Here is a 25,429-nt window from a genome sequence, read left to right on the forward strand (position 1 = left end):
AATCTCTCAGACAATATGAGTGCAGCAATACTGCAAAGAAGAGAATTCATGGAGCTTCTTTCCATCTGAAAAGCATCTCAAGGATTTCGTTGCACTTCACTCTACTGCAAGGCAGTGGATGCAACTTGTACATGCCGTCCTGCCACTAGCCTTCTACCATATGTCTCCAAACACCACCACAAATACATAAAAATTCTCACCCTTGCTGAGTAAAGGAGATTCGGGCCATCCCTGAATATTGACTGTCACCTGCTAGATGGGGTTATTGCTCTTAGCTTCACTGTAAGACCCACCACAAGAAAACAAATGACAAGGATTTTAGAAGGAAAAACTTGCCTGCCATGATCTAGGATCTCGTTACTTACAGTTTAATGGACGAAATGCTGATAAGGTAGACAAGTCAATCTATTGATTCTCTAATCCTCAAACTTTAAAAGTTTATTGGTACCTGAGTTCAGTGGGAATTAGAGGATCAAGCTATTAAATGTATTGTTTCAGAGCTTTAAACCATAGGTTTTCAGATTAGAGTTTTTCTGTATTTATTTTACAGACAAATTTGTTTCCATTTCTTACAAAAATATCGAGGTCTCTATACTGAAATTAAGTAAATACTATGAAAAAAAATCTCAAACCCAATTGTTGAGTTTCACAATAAATTAGCAGGTCTAAAGTTTTTTAAGGGAATGGGAAAGGACGGATATTAATTACATGTCCATCTTATACCAGGCAGTAGATTCTTTATATCTTATCTCAGTTATTGATTTTTATCTGGTTACATTATACATTATTTCTCTTTTACTTACCTTAGTTCACAGTCTGTATTGCACCTTTCAGTCACCAGCAATGGAAGTGGTAAGTGGTCACAGCTTTGATCAGACATGACCATATGATCACTCTTACGTATACAAGTAATTTTTCTTCTATGAAGACCTTGGCCAAAGTCAAATGAAAATTAAAAATTAAATGAAAACTCACATAAGGAGATGTTCCATAATAATTTACTTCTGCTAACAGCTTGAAGGATGCAGCTAAGAAAGCAAAAACAATTCCAACATAGGATATAAATAGGCTAGCATATTGAACTAGTCAGGAATGACTTTCTACAATAAGCAAGCTGAATCCTGAAACATTGAGGAGTTTGCTGAGTAAGGAGATGTAAGGAAGGTGGGACAAGTGTGTGAAGTAGGAAGAAATTTATTACAGCTGGATGGAAGGGTTGCTCGTGGAGAACTGAGTGATCAGGGTCCATGCTGATATGATACAGTATGCTACTGCTCCCCATTATTTGCTTGCCTTTTCGCTGTAACAAAATCACACATCTCTACTTGCTACAACATTTCTATAACTTCCTGGAGGAAGAGCAGACTTCCCTGCCCATTGACAGCAGGTTTGTGCCAACCACCTGGAAGGGAATGTGACTATTCCAGTTCCAAGCAGAAGTTCTAAAAGTCTTTTCTTGCTTCTGCAAACTCTTTTCTCTGTTTCCAAAACACCTTCTCCTGATGGGGCTGATCTTTCAGCCTGGAATCATGAATGAAAAGGTAGCATGGTCAGAATTCAGTTGATAATAATGGACCAATTGGAATAAATGTGCCACATGAATGCAAGATGGTAATAATAGGAGAACTGGGGAGGGGTTGTGGAAGAAGAGAGAATATGAGAACTTTTTATAGTTTTTGCTCAACTTTTCTATAAACCTAGTGTGAAAGTGAAAGTCGCTTAGTGGTGTCTGACTATTTGTGACTGACTACAGCCTGCCAGGCTCCTCTGTCCATGGAATTCTCCAGGCAAGGATATTGGTGTGGGTAGCTGTTCCCTTCTCCAGGGGACTTTCCCAACCCAGGGATTGAACCCAAACCTAAAACCTCTCTAAAAAAAATAGTCTATTAATTTGTTTAAAAATGACATGGATGCAGATAACAAGCTGAAGAAGAGTCAGAACCAATTAGCAGCCACCACACAGTATGAGCAAGAAATAAACATTTGTTGCTTTAAGTCATTGAGGTTTAGCAGTTGTTTATACGGTACATAACCACAGTCAAGGAAACTTAGAGAAGTCAGAGAGGCCAGAGTAGACTGAACTTTGCACTTTTTCCAATGAAGAGACAGGAAAAAGTTCAAGCTGTCAGTGGCATGATCAAATTTCTGTTTTCTCCAAGTTCAACTGTATACTTTCAGTTGGCGAAACATGAACATGCATGTTTATCTCTGCATGCATACCATCTGAAATAACTATAAAGAATTTTGAAAAGGCAAAAACCTGAAAGAACAAAAAGAATAAAAGAGGAAACAGTAGGCAGGAAAAGGGAATTTTAAATATGAAAAGAAGATGGAAATTACTATTTTAACAGAGCCAAGGAAGCTGAAACCTGAGCCTGTGGAGGAAGAAAGTAAGAAACAAACTATTCATGCCACAGAATCCAAGCAAAGCCCAGGAATCAAAAACACCTTCAGGTTCCTCTGAAGAGGTGAATGTGTGAGGCAGAGGCCTGAAAAAATGGAGAAGTGATCGAAAAGTAGTCATGAAGAACAGCCAGACTTCCACCTAAGAGTCAACAGTAGCGCCATCTAATAAAAACAATGTGAACCACATGTAATTTTCCATTGTCTTGTAGTGACATGAAAAAGTAAAAAGATACAAATAGCCAAATAGGATCATTTCCACACAGGGTCAACAGAAACACTATCGATGATATATTTCCCATTCTTTTTTCATACTAAGTCATACATACTTCAATGGGTTAGCCACATGTGGCTAGTAACTACCATTCTGGATAGCATAGCTCCAGAGCAGGTGAATTTGGGGGCACAGACACAGCAGCTGAGGGAAGCTGGGGAAACACTGTACTGAAAAGAGAGGGACTCAATAAAAGTCTCCATACTGAAATGATGAGATTCAGGCCCACTGGGCTCACCCTCCATTTCCCTCTGGCTCCAAACCAATTTTTACAGTTTCTCCAGTCCCCTCACTGGCCAGCAGAAGATGGGAGAATTCCTTTCTTAGAAAACTCTTTAGCTCAAGAAAAAAAGATTAAATGACAGCGACATTTGAGCCGTTCCCCCAATGACATAGTAAAGAACTATAAGAAGACTTATTTAACCCACACAGGACTTTCAATTAGCATTTTAGTCTTAAATATGAACAAACATCAAAGGATCAGTAGGCAATTTAGGAAAGACAGTCACACAGAAGAGACCAAAATAAGCAGAAACGGAATTAAGAGGAAACCCATATGTCAGGGAGCAGAAGAAAGTTCCAAAACTACAATTAATACTCTCACAGACACAGGTATTGCATCCATGAAACAAAAGCAAGCTGTTGATGAGAAACACTAAGAAAAAAATGTACATTTGGAGAGAAAATTATGAGATAAGAGATCAGACCAGGAGGCTGTATATCCAGATAATATAAATTTTACAAGATAGAAGAGAAATTTTAATGTAAAGACATTATCAAAGATATCATACATAAAACTTCTCAGATCAAAGAATCTGTGTTTCCAGTTTGGAAGGCGTCCTAATTACCAGGAAAATAGATGAAAGGAAAAGCCAAGCCAACACACATTGTCCTGTCATTTCTCACTCCCAGAATTTAGGAGGGGAGACACAAAATTTCCATACCAGGAAGTATCATATCCAAGCACTGGAAACTGGAAAACAAGATTTTCAGCATTCTCAAGGAAAATAATCTATCTTAGAATTTTATACGAGCCAAGCTATCAATCAAGGGTGAGGACAGAAAAAAATGCCATTTTCAGACAGGAAAGGTCTCAAAAACCTGCCTTGCTTTCTCAGGAGATTTCCGACAGATACGTTATCCTCCGTGGAGGAAATAAAGAGTGGAATTCACAGAATTTGGGCCCAGGGAATCCAACACAGAAGAAAGTTAAAGAGACCTCCCAGGATGATGAAGAAGGGAAAGCGTGTGATAACAGCCGTGTCACAAGCCTGAAAAGCAACATGGCCAGGTTAGAGCGGAGAGAAGAGGGCCAAGGGAGCAACAGACAAGAAAAAGGAAAGGAAAGCTGAAACCAATGCACTGAATACAGAGCTCCAAAACATTAACACAGAATTTACAGCGTTCACAAAACGTTTGGAGCCTGATCATTTTCAGTGACAGGGAAACAAGGAAACAAAACTAAAGAAACTTCACTTTAGAGAAACCCAAAGTGACAGGCATACAAAAGGAACTATGATCATAGTATATACTTTGTGGCAACTGAATTACTAGCTCCTTTCCTTCTATGGGAAAGAGATCTTTCCTGGTCCAGACTCTCAAACTATCTCAAAATGCCTTCTCCAGCCTTTCATTTTGGATCTTGTTGTGTGTTTATTTGGTGTGTCCCCCAAATTTTAGAATGTTCCTTCATTCAACTATGTATTTAGATTTCTTCTAGCTCCCCATATCTACTGCCACAGACCAGTTTACCCAGTTACGCTGGAATGCTAGTCCCAGATGCCCAAACCACTTCTATATGCTCTTCTATAAAGCACATTCAGATTCTTTTTGTCAAAATGAATGCCTCCGTCGTCTGTGTTACCAAAGCTTTGTTCCTACTTGCAGTGTTTGCTCCAGTCAGCCTGGCATCATCTACTTCAGTCTCCCTTCCCGGAGACCCTGTTCAAACAGGAATGCCTGTTTCCACACCAGCATCCGGGCACTGCTGTCCCAGAACCACAGGACCAAGTCTGTGCCTTTTGCTGGGATGGGATACCTCCACTCCTTTGGTACCTTGAGGTCAGTTTGTTAACATGCCCTTCAAGCTCCCATCTGTAATTACTGCCTCTGGCCACCTGCCTTCTCTCAGCTCATTTCTGAACTGTTCTGAGCTGCTTCTCCGCTGACTCACTGCTCCCCTAATTCCCAGACCTTGTCTCTCGTGCCCCTGGGAACTACTTTTCCACTCCACACCAATTTCTATCTTCCCATTTCACCTCCTCAAACTGCTCACTCCATCTTTCCTGGGGTCTCCTCGATGCATACTTGTGGCACGGCTTTTATCATTTAAAATTAAGAAACTTTACTCATTCTTCTGTTTCATCCACTAGACTTTAAAAACTTTAATGCAAAATCAGGGTCCTAATAATCCAAAACAAAATAGTCTGTCAATAAACATTTACTGATTCAAACAAACGTAGCCAAACACAACCAGGTATTCATAATTACAGATTGCCCAAAGACACCCGTCTCTTCATTTGCTTTTCTACTATAACTGCACAGCTTTTTCATCCCCGCTGTACTCCTTTTAGTTATTCATCCATCAGTACAAACACATTTCCCTGTGGTCAGAGAAGGGAAATAAGAGAATGAGAGAATGTTGACCCCACAAGACTAAAAGAAGGAGATGGGTGTCTGGGAAAGTGGACGGAAGGAAAAGGATAAGAAGGTGAGCATTTCACTAGAAAACAGTGTCACGGTAAGGGACCCTTTCTGTAACTGCAAGAAAGAGATTAACGATGTGGTAGGAAAGGAGCTGTGATGGAAAATGTTGAAAAGGGTTGAGATAAGGGAGGCTATTAAGCATAAGAAGCCCAGAATGAGTGGAGAGAAAAGCAGACAGAGAACAAAGACGGGAAATCTTTGTAAGTCTGTGTGGTATAAGTATGTCGGTTCCACAAACAGCCAGACTCAAGAGCACCCCAAATTATACCAGCATGCCACAGCTGAACTTATGTCCTTTTATTTAATTCTAGTGTACCTTGACACATTTTTGTACAGTCTTGCCATGGTCCATATGGGTCCCATGTGAATAGATCACTCTTCTCTTCCACGGGGATATTGAAGGAATAGCGTACGTCAGGGTTGTATAGATTACCCACACACAAAACCTCAATAAAAATACAAAGGGGCACACAATCAATTCATAAAAGATATATTCTTAAAAGACATCACTTTGTGTTTAATAATAAATACAAAGCACTTACTTAAGCATCATATTTTACTAATATGATTAAAACTGTCCTAGTAACAACTACTAAGAATTTACCTGCAAAACAAGTTCTTCTTCCAGTCGATCAGTACTATTAATCCTTTCAATTGAGTTGTTTGAACCACTGTATTCAAAAATAGCTCCTTGTACGTTGATTTCCCTTTTGGACATACTTACAACAAAATTCCCATTCAAAAGAAAATTCCCTTGAGTGTCCGATAATGCTGTAAAAGGATAGTGCTCATGAAACAGCAAAACCAGTCAACGGTCCAGAAACAGTTTTAACTTTTACAATTCACATTCTTTTCTTCTGCAGTTAGAGAATATAAATATAAATTAATATGGAGGAAATAAACTTTATTTTACTATAAAGTGGTATCTAACCCATAAGCAGCAAAACTTCAGCATATTAGTCAAACCCATGAAAATACATTCACTCTATAATTTTTCTTTCTGAGAAGGTCATCGTCCACAAAGCATGCAGCACCAGGAGAGACATACAGGAAGTGGAAAAACAGAGAGAAGTCATGCAGACAGATCAGCTAAATCAATCCTGGTCATCCACGGGGAGGAAAGAAAGGGCAGCCAGGCTGCTGTAGTGTTCTGTTTACCTTGGAAAACATGTACAAAGCTTCGACATCCTAGGGTCAATATTTCAAAAGCCCATCCCACTCCTCCCTCCGTAAACATCTGGACCTTTTTCATGGGAGGCACTCATCACTGCTCACGCCTGTGTGAGTGGCTACTTTTTCAGAACCCTCCCACTGCATCCTCTGTTCTTGCCCCTGGTGATTCTTGCTCTTTCCCATGGATAGGTATTAACATCAGCCTGTCAATTAAGTATATGTATGTCTCTCTATATACTAATATTTACATGTGTATGTGAGTACGGAACAGAGTATGTATTCATAATTTGTTACTTTTGTAAATACAAAATTGCATGCTCTCCACAGTGCTGTGGTAGTAAAAAGACCACAGGACTCAGTACAGTTGATTTAAATTCAAATTGTTCCAATTAATTACTATGTGATCTTGGATAAACTACTTGCTTTTTAATTGCATAATAGGAATAATAAAAATTCCCACCTCACAGGGTTTTAATTTGAATCAAATTTGGAAAATGTTTTTAAAGTGTATAAATTGTAAAGCACTGTGCTGTCAGTTTAAATTTTCGAGAGGGTGTCTAACATTTTAAATTTTACACTTATAAAACCCCCATGTTAATTAAATACATCTTTGCTGATTTACTATACTTCTCAATGGAATAATCTTTTTGGAAAACACTTACTTGGTCTTCCAAGAAATCCTACCCAAAGCACACAAGTTACCATGACTAAGCTTAACAAATACTACACACCTTGAACCAATGCTAAAGGAAATACTACCAAATATGTCTGGTGATTCTGTGTCTGTGTAGACTATTGTGATTGTCTTTATACACTACAGTGAATTCAGTGAAGAACCAACAAAATGAAAATCACTCTGTAAATTTGCACATTATCAGAAGTGGACAGGCCTGTTTAAAGGACTGCCTGTTACACTAAAACTAAGGGAAATAAAACTTTACTGAGAAAAACTACATGTCATCATTTTTAGTTACCAAAGCAAATTACAAGTCCTTTCTAAACACCCCACACATATATTTTGCTCCACTGTTTAGATTTTGATATTTCCATTAGTATTTCTTTTACAAAGTATACTGATATTTTAGTAGTAAACATTTCTAATCTTTAAACTTAAGCAGAACCAAATATCTACATTTGGATCCTAAGAGAGACATAATAAATTATCTATAATACATATGGCATATGTCTATACCATATGATATATATGGCATATATCTATGTATATGCAAAAGAAAAAGAAGTGCAACTAAATGTAAACAGTTAAAACATTTATATTTGATTTTCTTTGGGAATTTTTTTTTGCTTTTTTTTTATAGAGGTAAAATTAACAAAACCAGAATTAACCATTTTAAATTGAACAACTTGATGGCATATAGTGCATTCACAATGCTGTGCAATCTCTACGAGTTTTCTAAATTTTTTCATCACCCTGGAAGGAAAATCTGCATCCATTCAGCAGTTGTTCTTTCTACAATTGACTTTATAAGGCCAAACATAATTTCTGAAATGGGCTGTTCACTATAGATTCAGATTCCCAGTCAATTCAAAGCATTGATTACTTGAGCCAATATTTCACATTTCATTAAAGTGAGGCAAGTGTTTTTTCAGTATCAGCTTTATATCACCAGCTTAGTGAATTACATGTAAGTCAATATTAAGGTAAAGTAATGTAAGTCAATATGTAAGTCAATAATCAGACAGAAACAAAGATTTGTAAAGCATTCTTTTCATCTCTGGACCTAAGTGAAATGCTTTAAACTATAAGTCAATTTCCAAAAAGTAAATAACAACTGAAATGTATACTCTAGAAATAGCTAAAAGACAATATATTAGGACTATGTTCATTAACATCTAAAAATATGAAACTATAGCTCTCTTTCTGTAATATAAGAGCAATAAAAATACAATCACAATAAAAATTGTATTTAAAGACTTGTGCTACATGGTAAAGACATTTAAGAAAACAAATTAAAAACACTTCCCTTCCCTGGTGGCTCAGATGGTAAAGCATCTGCCTACAATGTGGGAGACCCAGGTTCAATCCCTAGGTTAGGAAGATCCTCTGCAGAAGGCAATGGCAACCCACTCCAGTATTCTTGCCTGGAAAATCCCATGGACAGAGGAGTGTGGTAGGCTACAGTCCATGGGTCGCAAAGAGTTGGACACGACTGAGCGACTTCTTTCTTAAAAACATTTAACCCCAATGAGGTTTACAACTAGAGAACTGTATTCTAAATACACACACAACTTTAACTGAATATAACCTCTGGTTATCTAAAACACCCTCATGGGGAAAAAAGCTTAATTTGTCTTCCAGAATTTAATTCAGTATCTTTAAAATGGGATATGGTATGTAATTCAAAAAGAGAACACATATATATGTTCTCAGATGACTTGGCTTAGTCTGAGCCGAAATTGCATGTTTATTCAAGGGACTCTTCTTGCCTTCTAAGAATTTACAACCACAGACCTCCATGAAACTGCACATACTGGCTGCCATTTAACTAAAAATGTTTACCCAGGTAATTGTCATCTTCTGGTTTTCCAGAATAGCTGTGCTGAAGAATATCAATGTTTGTTGCTCCTGGGGGAATCTTTACAACGACATTATAACCTGCAATATAATTTTATACATGTTAACTTTCACAAAAAGCAGATGGCCCAGAGGCTAGTACTGCTGAGTGAAAAATCTGAACAGTATAGTCAGACTTAATTTCATTTTATCTCTGAAAGATGATATGTGCTTATTCTTTTTGAATCACTGTCTTATACAAATTACTAAGGATTAAGAAAAAGTGGTTGTTGTCTAGAAATATACAGTTTGGGATTCTTAAGGTGTACCTCCTAATTTCTCTTACTTTTAAATTCTGAATATAGAATAAAAATGAATCTAGTAATTTAGCTCCTAAACTACTTAACACACACATTAATTTTTAAATGTGACCAATACTTTTACATTTTATACTTCCTAATGGGGAAAAATACAGGATTCCAAATGCTATTCACAAATCCGGGAGATATAAAAATAGTTGACCATTGCTAGATATTTACACAGGCTCAGTGAGCAGCAAAATAGTGAACGTTAAAGAGAAATATTTTTCTTAAGCTTTTATGTTCCAGTGTAAGTAGAAATCTCCATAGCCATTCCCCAAATTTTACATTATTTTTTAAAGTCTACTAACAAATTGTCAAGAGAAAAGTAAAAAGTTTACTCTAGAGAAATGTTTTATGAGGCCAAATTCAATAACACTGGCACTTCTCAAAATATGAGGAAACACTATATCAAATATACATTACATTACATATACAAATATACATTAAACAAGAAACATTTTTCCTGCACTAAAACCACTCATGTCACATCGTTTTCCAAATACTCTCAGGTTTTAAGTCAACAATTAATTCTGCTCTGGCGATATTATTCTAACGTTTTCCTTTCTTTTATTAGGATTTTCCTCTTTCATTTAATATAAAAACAAAAAGAGTTGAAATTTTTCATATACATTAACTTTTATAAATATGAAATTAACTTTAGAAGAGGAAGTTTTAAAAGAGGTTAAGTCTCATATGAGATTATCTTGTGTTTTCAGAGCAGCCTTATTTATTTATATCTCTTTAAGATATCATATTTAAATATAAGGTGATAAATGGTATGATTATTCTGTATACATTAAACGCATACTGGTTGTAAATTATAAGCCGACAAAAATAATTTGACTCATGATTCTTTTTCACTATAAAATGTTCCTACCAGCTCCACTATTTGTCTTTGCTATGCTTTTCAAGCAAGTATTCCAAGGCATTGCCAATGTGACAAGATGAAAGCTATCACTAGGGGGCAGTAATGTGACAAACGCTGTTCAGAACCTGCACCTGAATTTACTCTTTTTCCGTTTGCAAGCTGATTAATTCATAGCACAATTTTAGCAAGGTCAAATTCTCATTTGGTGCAATTGGCCTTATATAGCAAAAATACGTTTCAGTGAATACAGACCAGACTTTGATAAATGTGTGCCACTGGTGATAAAAAGGGACCAAATATATATGGGTCCCAAGAAATAAAGAATCATAACAACTAGAAAAATAATGTCAAATCACAACAACTAGAAAAATAATGTCAAATAATCTACAACCAGTATGCGTTTAATGTATAAGAATAGTCATACCATTTATCACCTTATATTTAAATGTGATATCTTAAAGAGATATAAATAAATAAGGCTGCTCTGAAAACACAAGATAATCTCATATGAGACTTAACCTCTTTTAAAATCAAATAATGTCAAATAATGCCAAGTAACTTAGATGCATAAGCATGACCAGAGTAGTAAATGTTCTATACTTTTCATATAAATATAGTGTTCTAAATGACACTGCTTTAATTGAAGCAATTCTTACTAACTTAAACAACTCTGTTCAAAAACATGTGAATACAATTTGAAGCCTAACAATAAAACTGTAAAACATACATCATTTATTTTGCAAAGAAAGTTTTAAAGGGTTGTTTTTATTACCATAAAAATAAAAAACGTTTCTCAGAAAATTTAGTGGAAAATATCTGATATATTCTCATAAAAATTTTCAAGAAAAATGAAGCCATGGCCAAATAGCAATTATATCTGTAATCCAAACTTCCTGAAAAATCAAATGTAATGATAATTTCAAATTAACATTTAAGTTAATGGCTTCATCCTTCACCTTCAATCAGTTTCAATATATCATCAATAAAAAACAACAGATAGGCCAGGTCACACAAAAAACAGGTGGTTCAGATGATTAAAAATAATTGAAAGCAAATTTCCTGGAAAGATTATAAACATATACAATATAGATTACAGAAGCAGCAGTAAAAACACTTCATTAACTGGTACGACAGGGGGACTATTTACACATCATTGTCAAATTGTACTGGATTTATTCTAATAAATGCACCTAATTTTTTTTTAAGAATTAAACTTGTCTTAAGCAGGTAAATTCATTAATTCAACCATACAACTTGTACAAGATTTAATTAATCATTTTGAACTAAAATACAGAATAAACAATAACAAACCAACACTATTATTCCTTAATGATATAGTCCCATTATTATACCCAAAGAGAAAATTGGGAAAAAAATGCAAAGCTCACCATAATGTGCGCTGTTGAAGACACCTGCCATTGTCCTGCAGGAGGAGTTATCCCCACCACACACGCCACATTTGTCTCTCCTGGCCTTGGAGTTTAACACATGATCACAGCCAGCTTGCTTCAAGATACAATAATTACAGTCAAGATTATTAAAATGACCAGCAAAGCACTAATGGGGCTTTACAAAGTTCTTTCCAAAAATATTCTTTCAATTAACAGGAAATTCAATACAACAGGATTTTTTCAGGATAGCTAATGATCTTGTTACATGTACACCAGTATTTTCACACAGCTGTTCACATAATTGAAAAAGCACTGTTTTTTAAAGGGTCATCTACATACTTCCTGCATCAAAATCCCCGGGTGTGGGATTTAAAGATAGATTCTCAGATGTTTTTCAAAATCCCTGGAGGTAAAAAACTAAGAATCCACATGGTAACAAATATTGACAGTGATTCCTATTTCCATTATTTGAGAGTAATTCTTTAAGGACACGTGATTCAAATGGGACAAAAAGTAACACACTATAGTAACTTCAAAAAGAGGTCGTTCATGATTTACATTTTTTTTTAACTTATGACCTTAGAACTCTGGGGATAAATAGCATATCTGAAAGAAATAACTTATTTCTTTAAAATTAATATCCAGCATAATAAAGTGTTTAAGAAAAAAATGAGTAAATAAATAAAGGTGAGAGTAGAGTGTGACCCAAGGCTTGGAAAGAACAAATGCAGCTCTTTTCCACACAGACGGTGCCCTCTGCATGCACTGCAGGAACATTTAGTTCTTTGGGACACTCCTTTAAGTTTAGTGATCAGGAGAGTAAGAAAAATTCATAAGCCTCATGACTTTGTATTTACAAGGTAAATATTTCCAAAATGAAAATTTCATCCAGATATTTTCTGAAAGTAATATGCATCTTTATGTTCAAGCACATGTCATATTTTCTCATTATATCTGACTTTCTGGGGTTAACTTAGATAAAACAAGTTTTCAGGCACCAAGTGCCCTTTTTCTCACATTTAAAAGTCAGATGAAGTGAAGTGAAATTCACTCAGTCGTGTCCAACTCTTTGCAACCCCATGGACTAGCCCATGGAATTCTCCAGGCCAGAATACTAGAGTGGGTTGCCTTTCCCTTCTCCAGGGGATCTTCCCAACCCAGGGATCGAACCCAGGTCTCCCACATTGTAGGTGGATTCTTTACCAGCTGAGCCACAACAGAAGCCCAAGAATACTGGGGTGGGTAGCCTATCCCTCTCCAGGGAATCTTCCTGACCCAGGAATATAACCTGGGTCTTCTGCATTGCAGGCAGATCATTTACCAATTGAACTACTAGGGAAGTCCAAAGCTATTTCCAATCTGTAAGTTATTTTCAGTTTCTCTAAACATCTCATTAGCCCTTTGAGTGCAAGGCCTTTATCACCTAGGTAATAGATGTTTGGTTATAGGGAGAAGAATTGGTTGTATTAAGTTCCACTTAAGGAATGAGTTCACAAGATGATACTTATATTCTTTAGACAACATTCACTATCCTAGTTCTCAAACTCACCATCCATGTTTAGGATTGCCTTCTGCAATTTGCATGCTTTAATTCAGGGACTCATCTGCTCTCACCTAGAATCCTGCCTGCGTGCATGTGTGCTAAGTCGCTTCAGTCATGCCCAACTCTGTGCAATCCTTTGGACCACAGCCTGCCAAACTCCTCTGTCCATGGAATTCTCCAGGAAAGAATACTGGAGTGGGTTGCCATGCTCTCCTCTAGGGGATCTTCTCGACCCAGGGATCCAACCTGTGTCTCTTACATCTCCTGCATTGGCAGGCCAGCTTTTTACCACTAGCACCACCTGGGAAGCCCCGCTAAATGACCTACCTAACTCCAGTTTTCCAGCAACCCAGTACATTCTGAATATTTTAACATGCAAATCAAATCACATCTCTTGCTTAACTCCAAATCCTTGGATCTTCAAGGACTTCAGGAAAACACTTTCATATAACATCAGCTGGTGGCCCTCCAACCTGGGTCCCTTACTTCTTCACCTTTCTAAAACTTTCTTATCCTAATAATTAGATCCAGACTCACACCCTGCATGAGCCTTCCCCAAATCCTTTACCCACTTCCCCATAGAATAAGACACTCCATCAACAACGTCCGCAGGCCACCCTACAGATAAGCCCACAGCCCTGTGTGTGCCCATAGCCCCCACAGATCTGCCACCGTGTCAGAGGCAGGAGTTCTTGTCTATCCTTTCATCTCAGTGAATGGAACAGTATGTTGCATTCAGAGTGTGTGCGTGTGTGCGTGTGTGTGTGTGTGTGTGTGTGTGTGTGTGTGTGCTCAGTCATGTCTGACTCTTTTCAACCCTGAGGACTGTAGCCCTCCAGGCTCCTCTGTCCATGGAATTCTTCAGGCAAGAATACTGGAGTGTCCATGGGATTCTTCAGGCAAGAATACTGGAGTGAGTTGCGATTTCCTCCTCCCAGGGATATTCCTGACCCAGGGATCAAACCTGTGTCTCTGTGTCTCCTGCATTGGCAGGTAGATTCTTTACCACTAGGGTCACCTGGGAAGCCCACATAGAAATTTGGTAAAAGTGTGTCGAATGCATACAAGAAGTAGGAGAATGGACAGAGGGTGGGAGGATATCACTGCTTCCAACACAGAGGGAAAAAGTGTCACCACAGAAGGTCATGTTCAAAGTAGCAAAAGGACTTTGCATTCCTTGGGTCCTGAGACATCTTAGGAAGTTGACTTCATCCCTCATCTTGATTTTGAGCACCATAGGCAAAACAAAATCAGCAAATTCATCTTACTGCTTCGTGAGTCACTCCTGATGACAAAGAATAGCTCCTAACCATGTTCCTATAGACAGCAGGGTAGTAACAAAGGATGCTGCACTGAAATTCATAAGAATGTACATCAAGTTGCAGAAGTAATAGCTGGCTAGAAAAATAGAAGGAAAACAGTATTCGGAAAGTCATTTTAAATGAAGTAATTTTACTTACCCGACACAGACCTTGAACACAGATGTCATTTGTTTCAGTTCCACAAGGAGTACCATCGGCAACCCTGTCCTTCAATTGGTAGAAGTTAGTGGTTCCTGCCACCCGACAATAGAGTTTGCAACGATCTTTTATGGCAACTGTAAGAAAAAGTCAAATTTGGGTGGACAAGAACACAAGCTGTGTGTTCCTTTGTCTCAAAACTGTTTACAGCAAAAAAATATTCTAATTACTTACTCCCACTGTACTTTGGAAGCCACCTCACGTTAGGGGAGAGACCATTGATGTTGAAATGTTTACCATCAAAATCAGAGCACTGCTTCTCACGGAAGTCTTGCTTGCCTTTTGGACATGAATCAGTGTTACATGATCGAAATTTCATCCTGCGGCCCACACAGTATTTGCCTCCGTTTCTTGGCCTAGTCAAATTCATTACAGTTTAAAGCACATTAGTACAAGGTTATTTCTGCCATTTCATTCTAAAACTGTTCCATCCCTTTCCAGGATCCGGAAAGCCACTGATGTCCCACTAACACTTTTTGTTTTTAACAGAAGTGTGTAACATGGTTGGGAAGCAACTCTGAGGTTAATGAACTATAGAAAATCCATTTTAACATGGACATTGTGGCCCAGAGGGCAGAAATGATGTCTTATTCACAACTAGATTAACCAACAAGGAACTAATGGTGGGGATTTGTTTACTCATTTTGGAGGCAGGGAGACATATAGAGTGAGCCAAAGATGATAACAAAGGAAGATGACACCATGTTAAAACTAAAAAGAAGTATATATGACTCTTTGTTGTGTATATCGTACGTATCACTCAGTTCAAAGAATTTCATGGTATCAATCTATAGACATCCAACTCCATTTCAATTTATGTTGGAAGATTAAAAACTTATATGAAGACTTTCAGCATAATTCAACTATTTTAAAATTCAAATAAATTAAGTCGTATTCTATTCATAGTATGGCATATTTCTGTATTAAAAATTCTTTACTTATATCTATAATAAGAGAGCCATTTTTTAAAATTCTTATGAAATCCCTAAATTCTTTTAAGTATTTTGGTGAGCAGGATCTGTGCTTCAGTACTTATTCAAGCTAAAGACACTGAAGCAACTATAAGATGAAAATAAGAAAAAGAAAATATGACATGACAAATTATACCAAACAGTAAGAAACGGTAACAAAACTACCTATTTTACCCAGGAAAACCAAAGCACAGTTGAAAGGGGCCAGGCTCTTTCAACAAAAGCACAGTAAAAGCAAAAATGCCATTATATTACTGTCATTATTTGCAACTATTTCTCAAATTTACACTAAGTCAAAAAAAAAAAAAAAGAAAATGGCTGTCTTAACTCAAATTCTTAAAAGCATTTTACTTTTTTTCTTTTTTAAGGTCTGAATCTACCAAGATAGAAAGTAATATGGCTTAAAGTATTCCAGAAGTTTTCTGAATCTCAGAAACTTACAGACTGACCTCCAGTTTTAGAAGTGAATGAAACTGATGTTTACTTTCTGGTGCCTTGAGATAATCTTAATTTACAGTGACATAAAAAAGACATACTCGGGGCGATTACAGAGCCTGCTTGTGCTTTTGATTCCACCTCCACATGTTCTTGAACAAGAACTGTAAGGTCCCCATGGTCCCCAATCGCCATCTACAGGACGTGTTTCCATCTCTTTATTTACACATAGCCCATGGTGGCAATGCTATAAAGTGACACAAAGAGAAATGATTCATGTGTTATCTAGTTAGGACATCACAGTAACAAGAACAACAGCAGAAAGACCAGTCAAAGAAAATGCATGCAACTTTAAGCAGAATGTTATCAATTCAGAAATGAAATTACATTTGATACCATTTTGTGACTATTTCCTGAGTATACACTGAGTAACTGTAAACAGAGCAATAGAATGCAAAAAAGAACAAGAAATTTACTGTGCTTATGAGAGCTAGAGTCTCACTGGAGAGGGAAGACCTATACCTATGGGGAAACCTTAATAATGAAAAGTATTTTTGAAAAAGAAGCAAACAAATATTTGATTAATATGGTATATAACCATGCTTCTACCTTTTATGCAAAGGTATCTATATAACCATGCTTCTACCTTTTATGCAAAGGTATCTATCACGCTCCTACTCTTTTAGCTAACTTTCTACTCTATCTTATTCAAAGTCTCAAAGATCACTTTGTTTCTTGTTTTCATCAAGAAAGTGGAAATCTACAAAAGAATGTGTCCAAAATCTCCCACAACCTCTTCTACCCACCCAACACCCAGAATCTACCACCATCCCTTCTGCCCAGTATTCAGCCTTCCTGCCCATTTGTAGACACGAAAAATCCAAAACCAGTCCCTCCATCGTGCAACTAATCTCATCTCTTCTCACCACTCCAGCAATTCTCCCATCTCTCCTACATCATCACTGTTCCAGTCGCCACTGTATGAAAGCTAACCAAAACTGTAGTCCATGCACAGATGCTGGTCTTTGAACTAGTCACTGTCAACTGGGAGAAAATGAGTTACAAAAGATGAAAGTAAGCATTTAGAAACTTTCAGAAGACTTAGAAGATTTTGACAGATTAATTTTGTTTATTAAAGCTAATAATTATAAAATCAGCTTATATTTGCTTTATTTTTTAATATTTATTTATTCATTTATTTTTGGCTGTGCTGGGTCTTTGCTGCTGGTCATGGCCACTCTCTAGTTGTGGCAAGCAGAGTCTACTCTTTGTTGCAGTGTGTGGGCTTCTCATCGCAGTGACTTTCTTGTTGTAGAGCACAGACTCCAGGCAAGCAGGCTCAGTTGCCCTAAGGCATGTGGATTCTTTCCTGACCAGGGATCGAAACTATGTCCCTGTGTTGGCAGGCGGATTCTTAACCACTGGACCACCAGAGAAGCCCTGTTCTATTTTTAATTGTGGTAAAATTCACACAACTAAATGCACTCTCTTAGCCATTTGTAAGCGTAGAGTTCAGTGGCATTAAGAACATTCACACTGCTGTGCAGCCATCACATAGAACTCTTTGTCTTCCCAAATGGAAACTCTGCACCCATTAAACCTGACAACCACCATTCTACTGTTTCTATGAATTCAACTGCTCTGTATATTTCATATAACTGAAATCATACAGTATTTGTCTTTCTGCACACGTGCTAAGTCTTTTCAGTCATGTCCCACTCTGTGCGACCCTATAGACTGTAGCCCGCCAGGCTCCTCTATCCATGGGATTCTCCAGGCAAGAATACTGGAGTGGGTTGCCATGCCCTTCTCCAGGGGATTTTTCCCAAACCAGGGATCAAACCCTGTCTCTTAAGTCTCCTGCATTAGCAGGCAGATTCTTTACCACTAGCGCCACCTGGGAAGCCCATTTGTTTTTCTAGGAATGGCTTATTTCACTTAGCAATATGTCCTCAAAATTAATCCATGTTCCAGCATGTGTGAGAATTTCATTCCTCTAACAACTGAAAAATATTCCATTGTATGTATATATCACATTTTCTTTATCCATATATCCGCTGATGGACACGGGTTGCTTCCACTTCTTAGCTATTGTGAATAATGCAATTCTTTGGGATATATACCAAGAAATTTTTGTGTTAGGTTACATGTTTCCATTTTTAATCTTTTTGAGGAACCACCATTTTGTTTTCCTTTTGTTTTGGCTTACACTTGGAATATCTTTTTTCATTTTATTTTTACCATTTTGTACAATAGCATGTTTAAAAATGACCAGAAATATTTAAAAAAGAATCCTAGTCCTTTACAAGAGACAGTTTGAGAAGTACTCCACTCATTCTTTTTAAACAAAAATATTAGATCTCATTTCCTTCACCAGTTATTGTCCTATTTTTCCTTGAAGGAGTTGTCTTTGTTCATGGTCTAACTCTCTCCACCTCTTCTCTCTCAATACCCAGAGGCTTTCACATCCCACTTTCCACGAATCTGCTCATGTGTGCATCACCAATGGCCTCCAGGACACCATGACCAGTGGCTAGCTCTGTCTTTGCCTTCTTTGACTTCTATGACATAGTGTGTGACATAGCTAATCATTCTGCCTCTTTGATACACTTTTTCTTCTCTTAGTTTCCAGGACCCCACACACTCTTGGTTTTCTTTTCTCTTTAACGATTTCTCTTTTGCAGTTTCTTCTTCCTTCTAACCTCTAAATGTCTCTGGGCTCAGATCATAGTCCTTTAGTCATCTGTTTCATCAATCACTCCCAGTCCAGATCTCTTTCCTGAACTCCAAACTCTATGGACAGCTGCTTCCTCGTTTTCATTTCAATGTCTAAGAGCCACTTCAAGGATAGCCTATCCAAAGTGGAACCTGCCCCCTCAAAATCTGCCAAGTGGATCTCAGTTATCAGCCAAATACATAGTCATCCTATCTCTTCCTCCTCTAATATTCCATAGCTAATACATTAGCAAATGCTCTAGTTCCTTCAAAAACATATAAAGTTGACTTTTAATCATCACCTGACTTGAGCCACCAACATCTATTTTACTCCAACAGCTCCCTGAGTACATCTCCTCCTCGTCTACTCTTGGCCCTTAGAGTTTAGCCTCAAAAACTGTCAGAACAGCCATGATCCTTTTTTAACCTAGTTTAAAAATTAAATCAAATTAGGTGACTCCTCTGTCAAGTCTTTCAATTATCTCACTTTGAGTAACACAAAATTCTCATAACACCTGAAAGTTTTTCTAGTAATTCCCATGCACCTCTCTCTCTCTCTTCATTCCACTCCAGTCAAAATGTCATCTTTGCTCTTCCCTGAACACTCTAGGAAAATTCCAGATTTAGAAGTCTGGCTGTTCCCTTTGCCTGGAGCCCAACTCCCCTGCAATGTCCTCATAGCAAACTCCCTCACTTCCTTTAAAACAGCTCATTAGGCAATTTCCAATAAGATCATCCTTGACCGTCATATTTTAAATTGCAATCTGTCCTCTCCTACGACACAACATCTAATCCCTTTTCTACTCTATTTCTCTTATTTATGGTGCCATTATATTGTTTGTAATACTGCAGTATCCAACTAGAATATAAGCTACAGGACGGGGGCAGGGATCTTTCCTCTTTTGTTCACTGATATATTCTAAGTACCTAGAATAGTATCTGACATGTAGGAGGCCCTTGACAAATTTTTGTTGAATGAATTAATCCTATAACCAATATTATTAGCAGAAAAAAAAATGCCTTGTGCCCTCCATTAGAACAAGTCATTTAATATGAGAAAGCCATACTAGAAGTGAACAAAAACAAATCTCAAAATAGAATATACTGTGTGCATGTAAATTTTGTGGGCATCTTCCAGAAATGTTTAAATAATCCTGGCACATTCCCTTTTTATTTATTTATTTCTGAGGGAATAGAGCATGAAAAAGAATGTTATGTTGTTCATTGTGTAGTAAAATTAACTCATTGTCAGATGGGTTCAGCATGTCTACATGCAAACAGATTTACTACAAAAAGCGTTTAACAGACATCACCCATGTAAGATAGTCACAAGATAAAAGAACTAAAGGAAAAATTATAGGATATTTGTTTAAACTTTCCTTGAATAACAGGACCTCTTAATACTTAATATGGCTAATGCATAGGGGCTTACTATTTTCAGTTAATTTTTTTAAAGGGAGTTTATACCTAGCATGATTCACATTTTATGCCAAATGTCACCTCTACTTTTAATCTACATGGGTTTTAAAGTAGGTCTCAGTATCTCACCATATTTATCTGGATTTCAACAAACCCATGCTCCATACTGTCTCACTGGGGAAATAGTTAAGTGAGCTAATAAAAAAAAGCTCAAAATTGATAATAATTAGGATAATACAAGTCAAAATAAGAATTAAATTCTATTTTGCACCCCCTAGAATGGCTAAAAGCTTGTTAAGGCTAACAAAATAAAAAATTGGCAGAGAATGCAGAACAATTCAAACTTTCTTATATTGGTTGGTGAGTCTAAAATGGTTCACATCCTTTGGAAAATAGTTTGGTACTTTCTTATGAAGTTAAACACACACCTACCCTATAACCTAACAATTTACTCAAGAGAAATACAAACATATGGCCACAAGAAGATTTATATAAGGATGCTCACAGTGGCTTTATACATAAAAGCCCCAAACTTGAAATGACCCAAATACCTATCAACAGAAGAATGGTAAACAAATTATAGCACAGCTGAATTAAACTGTAACATAAAAGAAGAAGTACAGATGCACACAATGATATGAATAAAATTCAGAAACATCATGTTGAACAAAAGAAGCTTGACCCACTAGCTCCTAGCCAAGAGACAGTATACTAGATAGCTTCATTTACTTTAAAATAAAGAACAGACAGGTGATGGGGCAAAGATAGCAGACCTTGAGTTCACCTCCTCCTAAGGACACACAAAAATTACAACTATTTATAGAGCCACTATCAATGAGAGTGACCTGAAGACCCGAAGAAAAGACTATAATTAAAGATATAAAGAAGGGATCACAACAAGATGGGTAGGAGGGAACATTGTATAGTTAAGACCCACACTCCTGGGTAGGCAACCTACAATCAAAAGAATAATTAGAATTGCAGAGGTTCTCCCCAAGGACCCAGAGGTCTAAACCTCACAGCAGGCTCCTCAGGCTGGGAGTCCTGCACCAGGAACACGAGCCTCACAGTGTCTGGCTTTGAATGCCAGCAAGGTTTACTTTCAGGAAAGTCAGAAAAATGTAGGAAACAGAGACTCCACTCTTAAAAGGGACACACACACACACACAAAAAAATATCACATGCTTCAAGACCCAGAGAAGATGCAGAAATTTGAAAGAAGCCTGGATCAGACCCATTTGCTGATCTTGGAGAGCTTCGCTAAAAGAAAGAAAGCATCTGGGACTCACCCTGGTAACACAGAAGCTGACAGAAGGCATTCTAGGGAGCTCATCCCACCACGAGGACACGGCTACTGGCAAGCACCACTTTCACTCCTCCTGCTAGCTTACTAGCATCAGGACCTGGCCGCACTCACTAGTGTGCTGACACACATCTTGGGTCACCCCATGCCAAGCAGTTACCTGGGAGTGAACACAGACCCATCTTCCAGCCAGCCAGTTGCCATAGAACCCACTGAGACCCCAGCCACTCCAAAAGCTGGTCTTGCCCATGAGAAGGCCCAGGACCCAGCCCCAACCACCAGTGGATCATCACTAACCCCAAGGTTCCAAGGGATTTGCAGCCAGCCATCAGAGAAGATTCCACCCAGCAGGGGACAGGTACAAGCCCTTGTAACCCCTGGGCTCTGGCCATACCACCTGCTGGTCCACACTGACTCTGGGACCAGCAGGGCCCTGAAGCCAGGAACCCAGACCAGATCAGCCACCAGTGGACCAGCATCAGTCTTAGGGCTTCCTGGGCCTTAGCCTACCCACCAGGAAACTAACACCAGCTCCAAGACATCCCAGGTACCCAGGGACCCCAGAACCCAGCTCCATTCACCATGGGCAACTACTAGCCAGATTCAACCACTAGTGGGCAGGGACAAGCGCCTAGACTCCCTGGACCCCACAGACACCATCTCTGGGAGTACCAGGGCTCCAGAGCCAGCTGTGTAAAGACCTGGCCCACCCATCAGGAGGCCAGCACAGTCTGGGACACCCTTGGCCATCAGCGGGCTGGCATTAGCTCTGGGACCTCTTGGGAACCTCAGCCAACTGCCCCGGAATCGAGGTCCAACCACCACTGAGCCGGCACCAAGACCAAGCCTCCACTGACCATGCAGACAGCCACATCAGGACCCATCCAACCTGCAAGGGGCCAGCTGTCTCCACACAAGAATCTGGCAGCCAATAAGACCAAGAAGGCTGAAATCATATCAAGCATCTTTTCTGACCACAACTGAAATCAACTACAAGAAAAATTTTGCAAAGAAAAAAATAAAACAGTGTGAAAGCTAAACACTGTGCTACTAAACAACCAATAGGTCATGAAAGTAATAAAAAAAATACCTAGAGACAAATAAAAACACAACAATCTAAAATCTATGTAATGAAAGCAAATGCAGTTCTATGAGGAACATTTGTAGCAACACACACCTACCTCAGGGAACAAGAAAAATCTCAAGTAAACCTTATACCTAAACCTTATTCCTAAAGAAACTAGAATTAAAAGAACAAACGAAACTCGGTGTTGGTAGAAGGAAAGAAATTATAAAGATCAGCAAGAGAAAAAATTAATAAAATAGATACCAAAAAGAGCAGAAAAGAAACTAAGATCAAAGAAACTAAGAGCTGATATTTGAAAAGATAAACAAAATTGATTATTTAGACCCATCAAGAAAATAAGGGAAGGCTAAAATCTGGTGACTCAGTGGTAATGAATCTGCCTGCAGTAGAGGAGATCTGGTTCAATCCCGGGGTCAGGAAGATCCCCTGAAGGATGGCATGGCAACCTGCTCCAGTATTCTTGCCTAGGAAATCCCATGAACAGAGGAGACTGGCAGACTGCAGTCAATAGGGTCTCACAGAGTTGGACACGACTGAAGTGCCTAAGCAGCAGCAAATCAATGAAATAAAAAATGGAAAAGAAGTTACAACTGCCACCACAGAAACACAAAGGATCCTAGGAGATTACGATGAACAATTACATGCCAATAAAATGGACAACCTGGAAGAAATGGATGAATTCCTAGAAATGTACAATTGTACCTGATTGAATCAGGAAGAAAATATAAAAATACCAGTTTATGAAGTTCACTAGTAATGAAATTGAATCAATAATTTTAAAACCTCCCAACTCTTGAAAGTCCAGAACCAGATGGTTTCCCAAGTGAATTCTAACAAACATTTAGAGAAGAGTAACACTTACTTTTCTGAAAGTTGTGAAAGTCGCTCGGTCATGTCTGACTCTTTGCGACCCCATGGACTATGTAAGTCCTTGGAATTCTCCAGGCCAGAATACTGGAGTGGATAGCCTTTCCCTTCCCCAGGGGATTTCCCAACCCAGGGATCAAACCCAGGTCTCCCGCATTGCAGGCAGACTCTTTACCAGCTGAGCCACCAGGGAAGCCCATTCTTCTCAAACTATTCCAAAAAATTACAGAGGAAGGAATGCTCTGGAATTCATTCTACAAAGCCAGCATCACCCCGATAATGAAACCAGACAAAGGCATCACAAGAAGGAAAATTACAGACCAGTGTCACTGATGAACATAGATGCAAAAATCTTCAACAAAATATTAGCAAACTGAATTCAACAATACATTAAGAGGATCATACACTATGATTAAGTGGGATGTACTGTTCAATATCTGCAAATTAATATATGCAATAGATCACATTTCATTATCATGGTGAACCCAGTCACTTCACATCATGTTGGCAGATTTACATAAGTTTATCATTGATGCTAGAATGGATAAGATACAGTATGATTGACGGTTTGTATTAGAGATACAATGTATTCAAAAACACTAAAACCAATAAAGTTCTGAAGAAACCACTTAATACTTTCATTTATATTTCTCTGAATTTTTTAGGAGAAATGTATACAATGGTAAATCCTTAAATTTGGGAGTATTTCAGATATTTACTGACCTACTTATGGCTAGACACATTTTTAATAACAAGACTATAATATGCTTAGATAAGTAAATGTCCACATAATTATGTAACTATAATATCCATCTGCTTTATCTTGAAAACAGGATAAAATTTAAATTCTAATTCACTTGAAAACATACATCAAACAAATACAGCAAAAACATTAATTCAACTAGCAGAAGAAAATATGATGGTGAATAATGAAGCGTGCTGCAACACAGAGCAATCACATCCGTGGATAATCTCTTGATACAAAACTCACCCTTGGAGAAAACCTACCATCCCAGGACCACAGTTCGTTCCATCTGCGAGTGGCATGTGTTGAGTGCGACAGCCTTTGTGGACTCCTTCCGCACTGGTGCACCAGAGACGCCTGCATTGTTTCTGCAGAGTAAGAAAAGGCAGGCGAGCAAGAGTAAAAATAACACTACGACCCCCAGATCAGGTCAGTATCATGCATTGATTTATAAGCTGATCCTAGATACTTCCTGGTTTCATGGTCAGATAAGGAAACAATCAGTAATAATCTTTAACTAGGGCTTCACTGGTGGCTCAGACAGTAAAGAATCTGGCTGCAATGTGGGAGACCTGGATTTGATCCCTGGGTTAGAAAGATCCCCTAGAGAAGGGAATGGCTACCCACTCCAGTATTACTGCCTGGCAAATTCCATGGACTGAGGAACCTGGTGGGCCACAGTCCATGGAGCTGCAAAGAATCAGAGACAACTGAACAACTAACACAGATACACATAATAATCTTTACTAAGTCAGTCTTGGTCATCGATTTTCCTCTAAACACATAAAAGGGCAACATTTAGTTCTTAAAAAACTGGATTATCATCAAACACTGAACAATGGAAGAGATGACTTGGAGCGGAAGCATTCAAAATTACTGAGACACTTTACTCTTTTTGCAAGACATTTTTCTAAAGGATTTTTTGTTGTTAAATGTTATTCACAAGGAGTTTCCAAAAGTCCCTTTTGATCCAACAGTGGAATGTATGAATAATGTGCATAGAAAAACTGTATAATGTATACTGGTTTCCTATTTTGTAAATATAATGCATACTTTCAATTCTTGAACAAAGGGTTCTGAAGTTTTCACAATATATGAAAATCCACAGAGGCTCACAGGAGCTATGTCCAAGATA

General features: G+C 38.0%; 1 protein-coding gene across 3 annotated transcripts in view; it reads right to left on the minus strand.

Moving 5' to 3' along the window:
• The window catches only part of ADAMTS20 (ADAM metallopeptidase with thrombospondin type 1 motif 20), a 189,566-nt gene that overhangs the window by 89,089 nt on the left and 75,048 nt on the right, over positions 1–25,429 (minus strand). For all 3 annotated transcript variants that reach the window (XM_043447169.1, XM_043447168.1, XM_043447170.1), the window contains 9 exons: positions 24,558–24,662; positions 16,260–16,405; positions 14,927–15,108; positions 14,693–14,829; positions 11,687–11,804; positions 9,075–9,170; positions 5,988–6,154; positions 5,700–5,829; positions 804–930 (listed from right to left, as the gene is read on the minus strand). In XM_043447169.1, coding sequence (XP_043303104.1) covers positions 804–930; positions 5,700–5,829; positions 5,988–6,154; positions 9,075–9,170; positions 11,687–11,804; positions 14,693–14,829; positions 14,927–15,108; positions 16,260–16,405; positions 24,558–24,662 — 1,208 coding nt within the window. The remainder of the gene's footprint in view (positions 1–803; positions 931–5,699; positions 5,830–5,987; positions 6,155–9,074; positions 9,171–11,686; positions 11,805–14,692; positions 14,830–14,926; positions 15,109–16,259; positions 16,406–24,557; positions 24,663–25,429) is intronic.

This window comes from Cervus canadensis, chromosome 25 (assembly GCF_019320065.1).
Source record: "Cervus canadensis isolate Bull #8, Minnesota chromosome 25, ASM1932006v1, whole genome shotgun sequence".
NCBI classification, from domain to species: Eukaryota; Metazoa; Chordata; class Mammalia; order Artiodactyla; family Cervidae; genus Cervus; species Cervus canadensis.